Here is a 12,431-nt window from a genome sequence, read left to right on the forward strand (position 1 = left end):
AAGATGCTTATTCATTCACAGGGTGCATTCTTAGTTTTCACCAAAATATGGATCATGACCCCAAGACAGTCTACATCAGATTCAGCTTACAGTTGTGAAGCGGCTTGGGAAGTTCACAGATAGATATGAAATTATTTTAAAGTAAAGTACAAGCTACAATTTGTGCATGCAGTTGTGCCTGCTCATAGCACAGCTGGCGCTGTATGGCTATTTGTGATAAAAACAGTTCTCCAAGTGAAAGTCGCTCCTTTTTGTGCAACTTCCGTGACTGCCTATCAGATCCAATAGACAGTCACAAGATCACGAACAGGGTCTGTGACTCTTTAAGACCAATTTCCTTGAGGCAAGGACAAGGACCTCAGGTTTAGCATTGAGCCAGTTTGGTCACCAGGAACAGTTATTCCTACTCAGGCATGCCTATTTTGTTTTCTCATTTAGGTTCAGGTTCATCTAAATGACTGCCGTCATGATAACTGCCAAATAATATCGTGGCATCAATTTTTGTCTTAATCATTCGAGCATTGAAATCTAAAAGCTTGCAGCAGAGTGAAAGGCCAGAAGGACAAAGGAAGAGAGGGGAGGCATAATATTTTAACGTTAGTGGGTACCAGTGTAACAGAAATTGGCAAGCACTAATTGACAGTAGAGGCCACTGGACACAGGAAAAGCAGATTTAGTTGAAACACAGCAGCCTGTAAGAAAGAGAGGAAACATTAATTCTTTGTGATGCTTGGTCTGCATCACTGTTTTATATACCATCGGTGATCATCAATATGCCAGAGGTGAAGCATATGCTACGCCTCATTTTGCATAGCCTGTGAAATTATGTTACTAAAACCACTTGTGCAAAAGCACGCCAACAGTAATTCCGAATTGAACACTATGCGTTTCCTAAACCAACACACATCATAGCCACAAGAACATTCCTTCATCATCAGATGTAACCTGAACAATGAGGACACATGTATAGCGGCTTAACTTTGGAAGGAAGATGCACTTAGCTAAAACATCTACAGACATCTTAGCTAACACGAGTGCACGCAGTTGGTTAATATTTTAAAAGCAGCTCTCACAGACACACTATTTCTGTCATCTGCCTTTTTGCTGTTTTTACAATGTCGATCACAGTTGCAAAGCTGCGTACATGACCTATGAACGAAAGCAACGGACGTGTATGGAAAGCTTGGTGAGCCGATTCATACACTCATATATATATATATATATATATATATATATATATATATATATATATATATATATATATATATATATATATATATGCATGTTTAATTTTGAAAGTTCCCGCAAAAGCGACAGCAGCAGTAAAGTAGGCTTAATTGTTTACCAGCTCGCTCACAACACAGTGCATAGTTTAAATCCACGGCTCCCAAAAGAGCTGCTAAGAAGCTTTTAGTGATGGAAACAAGCTTTCGTTATCTCACTGCAACAAATAAAAGCCTCTGACAAGCAGTGGGAATTAAAGCCTCAGTGCAAGCAGTTAGGTAATTAAATGCAGCCATGTGTTGCATGGGTAAATAAGAGGCGCATGGCGAAGTCATCCGATAGAGGTGGAGAAAAAAAAAAAAGACCTACGCACGAGATAAAAATCACAGGACGACGTTCACACTAGTTGAGTGTATGCATTGCTGGCGCGCGGAAGCTGCCGCCATTATAATTGTTGAAGGCGCGAACGAATCAATTATTCTGCGATCGCTGCGAGACCTGCGTCAACCGTTTCGTGTTCCTTCGAATTTCGAGAACATATCGACCGCAGCTCGAATGCGCAACCGGTTTTTACAAGTATCAGGATGAGAACAGGTAATCGAACGACACTCACCTTTTCCCCAAGTGCGTTGCGGTAGCACCGGCAGCTGGGCAACATATGTCATCAAGGGCAAAAAACAAAAAGCGACCTACAAGATCACGCATGCGGTGCGCGCGAACGAGACTCGGCAATGTTGCATGAATGTTGTCCGAGTTCGAGAGTTGCTACAGCAAAAAAAAAAAAAGAAGAAAACGAACAATGTGACGTCACATCTGTTAAAGTAAAGTACATTCGTTCTCCTTTCTCACCTCCTCTCAGCTAACGCATGCGCAGCGACCATGGAGCCCTTGGGGGCGATGCTCAGCAGGTAAGTTCACGTCCTTTTTCTTTCCTAAATGCTCCCCTTCCTCCTCCGTTTTTTTTTTCTGCATTGGATTGGCGCGGCTCGCTACGTCCTTGCACTCGCATTTCCGAGCACAGATTGGTGTGTGCCTGCTTAGTACACTAGGCTTTCAACAGGCTCGCTGCTCGCACTAAAAGGCGCCGGCTAGCACAGACGCGCTTTTTGCCGCGCGCTTACCGTGCATGTAAGCACGCAGGAATGCCGTGAAACATACAAGCAAGAGGAGAGAAAACTGTGCTTTATTTTCCCTTTACTTTGCACTGGGTAGCGCTGAGCAATGGTTTCTAACAAACGTAGAAAAGTCTCCGCAGCGCGCGTGGCCGTTAATAGACTGCTGCCACAGCCATGTCAGGTGCGATTCCAGCAGCGATGCAGTTGCGGTTAGGAGGTGGCGCTTCGATTTTTGCCAATAACTTTCTATTAAAAAAATTATGGGGTTTTACGTGCCAAAACCACGATCTGATTATGAGGCACGCCGTAGTGGGGTCTCCGGAAATTTGGACCTATCTGGGGTTCTTTAACGTGCACCTAAATCTAAGTACACGGGTGTTTTCTAATGTCGCCCCCCTCCATCGAAATGCGGCGGCTGCGGCCGGGATTCAATCCCGCGACCTCGTGCTGAGCAGCCCAACACCATATAGTCAACCACGACGGGCCTCTATTTCTTTTTTTTTTTTTTTTTTTTTGCGTGTGAGCGTTCGTTATAGGGCCCACAAAGTTGTTAGAAGCCATTGCTCGGCGCTACCTAGTGTGAATGTATATCACAAAGTAAAAAAGAGTAGTTTCCTGTCCCATTGCGTGCATGTTTACCGGCACTCCTGCGTGCTTACATGCACGGTAAGGACACGGCAAAAGACTTCTGCGCTTGCCGACGCGCACTTCGTCTTTGATCGCGAGCAGCTAGCAATCTGTTAAACGCCCAGTGATAAAAGCAGGCGCGCGCTAATCTGTGGTTATACAGTAAGCGCACGGCAATAAGCACGTCTGCGCTAGCCGACGCCTTTTAGCGCGAGCAGTGAGCGCCCCGTTGTAGCCCACTGGAAAAGCAGGCGCACGCCAATCTGTGCTGGAAATGCGAGCGCAAGCACGTAGCGAGCCGCGCCAATCCAATGCAGAAAACAGAGGAGAATGGGGAGCGCGGCGACAACTTACGGCACTAAGTAGAGTAAGCTCATTGTTGCGTTACAGTGCTCCGTGAGGTTGCATTTTAACAGTCCGTGAGCTGCTGCTATGTCTTCAAGCGTAATAGTTGCTGGCCTGGCCCTTGCTGCTGTGGGTTTCACAGGTCGTGCGCTACTACGCTCATCGAGAGCGTGGTCGAAGACATTGCAAGAGAGCTTGAAGAACTTGCCAACCGCCGAATCTTTTGCGGGTTCGAAATACTACAGGGGTGGGTTTGAGATGAAGATGAGCAAACGAGAAGCTGGCCTTATCCTTGGCGTGAGCCCGTCTGCGAGCAAGTCGAAGCTGAAAGACGCGCACAAGAGGATCATGCTACTCAACCATCCGGATCGTGGAGGCTCTCCTTACCTGGCTGCGAAGATCAACGAAGCGAAGGACTTACTTGAGAGCGGCAAGTCAAAATAGCTGCAACATTGCGTCGCAGTTGCGCAGGTTTAGTGATGGACCGTAGTATATATACATATATTTTTTTTCCCTGCGAGTGATGTAGACGCTTGAGCAGACGGAAGACCAGTCAGCTTTGATTGGGATTGTGTTATGAACTTTATTAAGTGCCTTTGGTACTTCAATGTAAGCTTCTGTAATTGAATTTCGGGAGAAAATCGAGTCATCCAAAAGTAGATCAAGCCACATCAGTACATTGGCTATGGTGTGTGTAAATTAAAACATATTCCCTTACGCAGTCTTTGGCACGTGTTTATTCATTTTCAGCGCACATACGAATTTTCAATGTCACGATGTGGCTCAGGTGTTTTGCTGTAAGACGTTACATGCTGCAAGCATTTATAAAGCTCAGAGTGACACAAGCCAAAGCATTACTTAGCTGAAATCATGATGGGCATCACCAAAAATGACATGTCACATTTATGTACATTGTTGGTATTGTGCACCAGTGCATTTTTGTGCAGCTCCGTTTAGGTCAGTAACGCAAATTTGTAGACCAACAGCATTGCTTGTTGAGGGGTGATGAATAAAACAGCAGTCTTTCCAAGCATAGTAAGTGCACACTGAAGTCCACTTGTGAAAGCTACATCATCCCTGAAATGCTGCATTGAAAACACCATGGCTTGGGACTTGCACAGTGGACAGCTGCATCTTTTCGTTATCTGAAAACAGATTTGAAAGTATCAGTTGGAGGGATGCATGAACCAATTACTGCAATTCTTTTGAGGATCTGCCACATAAGATGTTCCAGTGCAGCATTAGTGGCGACATGTCAAAGTTTTTGTGAACAGGATTATAATGCATCTATTGTTAGGCTCAGTTGTACCTTTTTCGATTCGGTGCGAGGCCATTTGGGAGAAAAGCGTGTACTGTGATGTGTGGCAGTAACTGGGTAAGGTTCCACCTTTTTTGTTCCTTTCTACAGGTGTTCCTTGGCACCACTGATGGTTTTCACCATTGCTCATCATGATCATCATCACCCTATTCATGTCCACTGCAGGATGAATGCTTCGTCCAACGACGTCCAAATGCCCCTGTCATGTGCTTCCTGACCCTATCTCATGCCTGCGAAGTTCATAACTTCATTAGACCACTCAATTCTCTGCCTTCCTTGGCTTCATTTCCCACGTTTTGGCACTCATTCTTCAAATCTAATAGACCACTGGTTATCTGCACTACGCATTACATGGCATGCTCAACTCCATTTCTTCCTCTTACTGTCGACTAGAGTATTGACTACCTCCGTTTGCTCTCTAATCTACAGTTAGAGAGCAAAGCCACAAAATTTATATATACATTATTTCTTTGTTCATAGTAAAGGCACTGTTCTCACTCCCATTAGACTGCTGGGAAATATGGTAAAAGTTGAGTTGATCTAGACAATGTTGTCCCCATTAGTCACTTAAGTGCCAGTAGCAACATCATGAGTGAGGAAGACAATCACACTTGCTGCTCATCTTTCAAAAAGTCATTAATAGAAAGGTGAGTGCATAAGCTCAATTTATACTTAGTTGTCCGACAGCTTTGTGGGTGTAACGAAATAGTGGGCTTGGATATGTGCTTGTAAACAAAACAGATTGCTCCAAATGTACAGAATGCCATTGCCACAGAAACATGGTGCTTCCAGCAAAATGCAAGAATGACCACGTACTGAGACATGCATTTTCCGGATTGACTTTAAATTATGGACTGAATTGCAAACATACTATGCGTAGTGGGCATCCAGTGAACAAGTGGAACTGAACCACCATGGGGCACCTTTATGAGAAGCAAAACTAATTGCCACTTAGTTCACAGACTGTCAATCTGGTCCACATGCAAATTCACCTCTTTAGAGGCCACAGAAATTGTGCATAGTTTGTTTGTAGGCACACGAGCCAAGTATCGTTCTTCTTTTCTCAACCGAGAACCTACAATGTTGCTCGGAACATTTTACTTCTTTTCAAACTCTGGGGTCTTTTATTTGGCTGAAAAATGTTGTTCACCAATGGACAAAATGAAGGCCAAAGTTTTCCTTTCTTGCCAAAATTGGAGCATGTATGTCAATGATGTCATAGCTTTCAAAGCATTTTCACCTTCACATTGTTTTTGTGCCGTGAAAGTTATAAAAACTAACGAATTTGTTTTTAGCTCCTTTATAGAGTACAAGGTAATCCTGATATGTCAATAACCCTTAAACATGTCTGAGTAGATGCTATACTATACTATAATATATATATTTGCACAAATATAATGCGTGCCTATTCCAAAAATTTTAGGCCTCAAAATGCACCTCGTGTTTTATTTGGGTTCATGACATAAATATAACATGCCTTTTTTTTTTTTCTCTAGCACTGGTACTATGCCTTGCACAAGAGCATGCAAGCTGTGTGTGACCACTGCACATTTTGTGCTGTCTTCACCTGATTTAAAATGCTGTTAGTGCCACATCAATATATTAATTGCAGCCTTGATCAAGATGATCGGCGCTGTTGTGCAGGCGCATCAAGCGAGAGGTCTTCAATGTCGCACAGTGGATTACCGCGCAGTATGTGAAAGGCTTTGCCGTGTTCAATTGTGTCACAGGTGTTTGTGAAGTGCTGCTTGCCAATAACATTGGTGGCATAGAGGATGACACATTCTCGCTGACAGTAACAAAGATGTCAGCAGTGACAGTGAATAAATTGTGCGTGCACTTGTGCTTTCACATTACTTTGCTAGGGCAGTTCGCAGTTACAATGAAGCCCTATAGGCATCCGCCTTTATGCATCTTTCTGTTTCATTGCAGCATCATGTAGCATTATAATCCTGATATATATATTTGTTCTTTTCCTGAGATACCAAAAGTACCTCCTCGAGTTAGATTCGTGGTTGCGTTTTTATGTGCAAATACATATATACAATTGAAATATGTAAAAGTTATATATGCTGAATAAATGATTAGTGAATCATTAATTACATAATTTATGATGCCTACCAGCACAAATCATATTGTGAAAAAAAAGACACTTGAATATTTCTTTTTTCTGAAATTATCATTACGAATGATACAGCAATCTCCAGTGAGGCCATTGTTGTGTTTGAATTTAAGTGTGTTTTGTGGTGTTTATCACGCAGCCAGTGATGGTAGCTTGAAGTGCTGTACAGGGTGTCCCACATAACTTGGAGCCAAGAATTTGAAAATGAAATGCATGTCGTAAGCAAATTGAACCGAACGCATACTATTCGCACTAGCCTATAGTAACTCAGCCAATTTTTTGTTTTCACCATAACTCGCTAATTAAGTTTAGTTACCCAACTTTTCAGTTATTGGCTGAGGACCCCAAGTATAATACGCAGATTTGTAGAGCACCTTCAGAAAGCACCGATCGAGTAGTTTACGATACGTCTCACGTAGTCCTTTTTTCTGGGTTGCAAAGAAAGCCCGCGAAATATGAAAGAAAGCCACGTGACAGAGCGCTTGCGCAGCGGTATCGTGCCGCTCTCAAGCGTGCTTTCGGTGAACAAGGTCGGCTCGGGTTGGATGACGGCGAAAATGCATGCTGCTGGTCGAGCGCTGCCGATGAGATAAAGAACGCCCTGTTGCTTCCTTGTCGCCAGACACGATGCAGCCGGCCTTGTTGAGCCAATAATTAAAAAGTTTGGTAATTAAACTTAATTAGTGAGTTATGGGGCAAAAAATTGTCTGAGTTACTGTAGGCTACTGCGAATAGTATGCGTTCGGTTCAATTCGCTTCCGACGCGCCTTTCATTTTTAAATTCCTGGCTCAAGTTATGTGGGACATCCTGTATGTGATAATGTATGCGTCTGTACTCTCTTTATGCCCGTATCACCGTTCATTCCAGAGTAATCACTGGTGCCCGCATTCATTAGAGAATCAGCTGCGCTGGTTAGGTCACTTGCGCAATTTGATTAGGCGAGACTCTTTGGGTAACAGCCTCGTGCGCGACCGACGGCGGCGCTGCGAACGGCGCTCCAACGACGTCGGACGGGGGACCATGGGGGGACTCGCCTTTGTCGTCTGCTGCACTCTCGCTAAAATAGCTCTAATTTCACGGCTTGCTCGCGCTCTGATTGCATGCTGGCTTAGCACGGCGCTCTCCTATTACTATCTGTATTTTTTTGCAACTGTTAGATTTATAACAAACGTTATATATTTAATGTATCTTCTATGTAACCACCCGATGTAGCTCAGTGGTTATGGCGTTGCGCTGCCAAGTTCGAAGTCGCTGATTCGACACCGGCCGCTTTTCAGTGGTGGCAAAACACCCGCGTATATTTAGAAGTACGTTAAAGAAACCCATGTGGTCAAAATTATACTGCAGTTCTCCACTACGGCGTTCCTAATAATTATATGGTGGCTTCTCCACATAAAATGTAAGAATTCTTTTTTTATGTAAATAAGTTTCATATAACCGCAGCCCTCGCCGGCAGGGACAGTCATAAAATGTGTGACTCAGTCATAAAACATCGCGCCGAGCTACTAAATGAGAGATAGTCTACGCACGTTTGGAAATGAAGCCCTATCCCAGGGCTCATTCGTGCGTCGGTTAAGCGGCACTGTAGTTGAATACAAACTTTAGATTGCGCACATAATTCTAGCCACTTTGTGTTGCAAACATCAAACTTTTTCCGACAAGAAAAATATCGTAATTTTACTGACAAGCGGCTTATGTCGAACATTAGATGCACCGCGATCTATCACGTTTCGCAATCGTCAAGCATGCTTTACACTATTTTCTTGCAAATAAATCGCATTACCACTTTCTAACGCAAAAATTTTATGCTTTTAGGTTAGCATAAGACTATTTCTGTTCAATGCATTTCAGACTACACGCAGCGACTCTGAAAACATCACTTTATCAGCGTTATACAAATATGTTGTAAAGAGCTAGAAAACGCCGGAAAGCCTGTGAACATTTTATTGTACCTTTGTGCGTGTGTTTAGCGCTACAGCTACATGTTCGGTCTAGTACCAACAAAACTAAGCTTCTCAATTTCGTTGTTATAGTTCTAAATACAAATGACGCGTTTACCGAACAATATAATTTGAAAACGCTGGTCTAAGCACAGGTTGCCGCTTGTTTTTCTTACGCAATAATAACTAATTCTGATCGATGAACGAACCTCACCCGTGCAATGTGCTCGCTACCCATGAGAGGATCAAAGAAAGGGTTGCGCTGAGTTGACTAACATGCAGAGCTGAGCTGTGTTACGGTGAAGGTGACCAATATTAAATGAAGTCGTTTTGCGAAGGTCAGCACTGCAGCACGAGACTGCTTAACTTTGTTGTCCCCACTAATTTTGTCTGCCCTCGCATCAGACGTTCCCGACCGCATTTTGCTGCAATGCCGCTAAAGCAGTGCACGCATTAACGCGCCACAGAGACCACATAGTTCCCTAAGAAGGATTTCAAACTGTTCGACGAACCTGCCGACTCGCATTTCAAATACTCGCGCAAAGCGCCTTGGGCGACAGTTTCAAGTTGCCTTCATGTAGCGAACGCACGCGCGGCAGCGCAGTCCCCCCACTGACGTCACAGGCAAGAGGGCGCCACTCAGAGATCTCGAGGCGTCAACCGGTCAGCAGTCGAGATAAGCAAAAGACGTTTAGAGTATTGGTGGGAAAGAAAAAGTAGGGAAGAGATTGATACAACCGGGTCTCTCGCAGTCATGGCTAGCGGTACGAAGTAGATGTTGAAGGGGGAAAAATACTAAGGCGATGTATACAAAAATGCTAGGTAAAAAACATGTGCAGCATACCTGACTAAATCAAGCAGGCTAGGTGACTTTCTCATCGTCCCGTTTCAAAGGGGATGTCATTAAAACATCGTTGTTATCATCGGGGCGAATTGAATCGGTGATAATATCAAAGTAATTTTGAATACAGTATGTATGCGCGCGCGTCTTGCGCTGAGCCGCAAATTAATAAGAGTGACAGTCCGGTGAAAAATGATCACCATCACAAAGCAAAACAATGTGTGCGTGATAAGTAACGTACGGACATAATTGAAATGCATATAGATTAGGGACCCTCAAGGAAGGTTACGACAGGATAACGCTACAAATCAACCACATGATGGAGACGATCTACAGCCAGGGGGCAAGGCTCAACGCGCTAGAAATGGCATCACCAAGCTACCTCGGGCGTTGTCGCTCGAGACAAAGTAACAACGTGGCCTCTGTGATGTTATTGGGGCCGGATCACTCCAGAAAAAGGGAGAAGCAGCACGCGATAGCACAAACACACATCGGACTTGTATTGACGTACACGACACAGATAACGGCACACACACGTGGCAATGCCTCATAGGCGACATGCACTATCTCTATGGATCGGTGGATTATGATTGGCCTACAGTTCCGGCGGAAGCGTGCGTCGCCTTGTCTGAGACCTCGTGGAGCTGATGCTGGCCAGCGGGGTCGGACAGCAGTGTCCGCCGGCGGGTCGGACAGCCGTGTAGGACGGCCGGGTCGGACAGCTAGGTCGGACGGCCGGGTCGGACAGCTGGGTCGGACGGCCGGGACGGACGGCTGGGTCGGACAGCCGGGTTGGACGGCCGGGTCGGACCGCCTCGCGGGGCTCAGGTAGCCGGCCGCAGTCACCGGGACGCGTCCACAGCTGGCGGGGTAGCCCTGTGGCCGCTCACCCGAACGCTCGACCGCCCCGGTTCAGGACCGCCAGCCCTCCTGGACCAGTGCCCAGCGGAAGAGCGGGGCGAGGTAACCTCCCAGCGGGCGACAGTGTTGCTTCGGGTGTGGCGTATTGGCGCGGGCGGCGATAGCTCCTCTGGGCCAGACGCCCAGCGAGGAAGCTGTTTTCCGTCGACCGCCGATCCTCGCGCACTGCTCACGCTACGGGCCACACACTCTCGCGCCACGCTTTTCGAAGCGCCACTGCCGACGCTCCCAAATTGGTGTCGATGATGATGATGATGATGATGATGATGGCTCTCTTGCGGGTATTCGCACAGATTCGCTGTCATCTTCGCCACCGCACGGCGCACTGTCTTCGTATGTTTATACTTTCCACTCCCGCGTACCATATATTATGACAATACCCCCCTTCTCAATAAAGTTGTTCACAACTATTCTAAGACAAGGACGCGGGATGGAAAAAAAAGAGAGAAAGGAAAATTGCCGTGTACGTTTGTCCACTTGTTCGTGTACGCACACGACACACATTGTTCACAGGGCGTTGCGCCCAGATAAAGTACTAATGCACAAGTCTGTTCGCTTTCAAATAAAGATTAAATACTTGAGTGGTCGCATTGTCCAATCGCATTTTGCTAAATGAGCATGTGATTACGCGCGACTCAAGTTGTCAGCTCCGACATTGTCACAATCTTTTATATAGTTAATAGTAAAAGAATACTCCTGCAAAAGGAGACTCCAACGCAACACTCTGTTGACGTGCCTGGCACGCTCCTCTCTGGGCTTGTTTCCGCTGTCCTGGTCCCCGGCGCTTTCTCGACTTCGGAGGATCTTGTGTCGGCGCTTCTAAATTTTCAGGACCGAACGAACTGGTCGTATTTTTGCAGGCACACACAAGCACGCACTGACGAGGAAGTGAAGCGGCCTGTACTTTCCCTTTAGCGGTTGTCTTTTGGCACTTGTCGCACGACTTCACGAAGCGTTTTACGTCTCTGTGCACATCAGGCCAATAAAATTCTTGTAGGACACGATCGGTTGTTCTGATACCTTTATGTCCTGCAATGATGTTTTCATGAGCCACTTCTAATACGCCATGTCTAAATGCTTTTGGTATGACCACCTGCTTAAAGGTTCTGCCAGTGGCCTGGAGGTAAAGGCGATACAACAATCCTTTTTCTTCAACGAATTCGTAACTGTGACCCTTTCCCGAGTTAAACAACTTGCTCACTTTGGCAAAACTATGTTTCAGCGTGGGGTCTTTCCGCTGTTCCTTAATGAGTTGTCCTTTTGTCACGTCACGTAGAACGTTTGCCGGAACGCACAAGGAACGAATCTTGCCTTGTTCTTCAGTTCTGGCTTCAGCCACGCTCGATACATGCTGAGGCTTCCTAGGCGCCTTATTCAGCTTCATTTCTATCGGCGACGACTCAGCGTTGGGAGCAGCGGGGTACTTCCAGTCAGAATCCGGATCGTATGGTCCTCTGACGCCTGGAAGATTTCCCAGAACAAGGTCGTAGAGGGGCTCGTCCATACATGCCACTGTTAACTTGCCTGTAAAATACGGCGTGTTCACTTGCACGACAGCTTCAGGCAGGTAGCTTGTTGAGCCGTCCAGAAGAACAACGTTCCTCTTTCTTCCCGTCATATACACCTCTGGAACGAGTTCCCGTCTGGCAATTGCGGTATTACAACCGGTGTCTCGTAATACACGAACACTTCTTCCCATCAGCCGGCCTTCAACCACTGGCATCCCGTCGATGAGGAAAGTTACAGCATTATCAGGTTTCTCGTCGTCGCTGTCACTTGATCGGCGAGTCTTCTTTCCTGGACGCTTTGATTCTTTCACTGGACGAGTCCGGACTGGTCGAGATTCGGTGAATGCACACGCAGAACTTGGTTTGTTGTCCCCGTACCGAGTTCGGCAATTTTCAGCAGTATGTCCCGTTCTGTCGCACAACTCACACTTCAGCATACGCTTAGGTGGGGCACGGCAGTCAGGAGCCA

At 45.8% G+C, this 12,431-nt stretch overlaps 3 protein-coding genes across 4 annotated transcripts in view; 1 reads left to right on the forward strand and 2 right to left on the reverse strand.

Annotated features, from left to right (window-relative positions):
- The window catches only part of LOC142585994 (uncharacterized), a 330,876-nt gene extending 328,902 nt beyond the window's left edge, over positions 1-1,974 (reverse strand). Inside the window, exon 1 of the mRNA XM_075697173.1 lies at positions 1,838-1,974. Within this exon, the coding sequence (XP_075553288.1) occupies positions 1,838-1,889 (52 nt within the window). The 5' untranslated portion in view covers positions 1,890-1,974. The remainder of the gene's footprint in view (positions 1-1,837) is intronic.
- Positions 1,975-3,398: 1,424 nt separating this feature from the next.
- On the forward strand, positions 3,399-3,755 carry LOC142587500 (mitochondrial import inner membrane translocase subunit TIM14). Its single transcript, XM_075698592.1, has one exon. The coding sequence runs from the start codon at positions 3,399-3,401 to the stop codon at positions 3,753-3,755; it is 357 nt and encodes a 118-aa protein (XP_075554707.1).
- A 77-nt stretch (positions 3,756-3,832) lies between these two features.
- Positions 3,833-12,431, reverse strand: part of LOC142586057 (ileal sodium/bile acid cotransporter-like) — a 255,466-nt gene continuing 246,867 nt past the window's right edge. For both annotated transcript variants that reach the window (XM_075697327.1, XM_075697319.1), the window contains one exon: positions 3,833-4,456. In XM_075697327.1, the coding sequence (XP_075553442.1) occupies positions 4,383-4,456 (74 nt within the window). In that variant the 3' untranslated portion in view covers positions 3,833-4,382. The remainder of the gene's footprint in view (positions 4,457-12,431) is intronic.

This window comes from Dermacentor variabilis, chromosome 1, assembly GCF_050947875.1.
Source record: "Dermacentor variabilis isolate Ectoservices chromosome 1, ASM5094787v1, whole genome shotgun sequence".
NCBI classification, from domain to species: Eukaryota; Metazoa; Arthropoda; class Arachnida; order Ixodida; family Ixodidae; genus Dermacentor; species Dermacentor variabilis.

What these genes read in the sequence shown, in the direction of transcription:
- LOC142587500 (XM_075698592.1), top strand. Translation starts at nt 3,399, where the DNA reads ATGTCTTCAAGCGTAATAGTTGCTGGCCTGGCCCTTGCTGCTGTGGGT.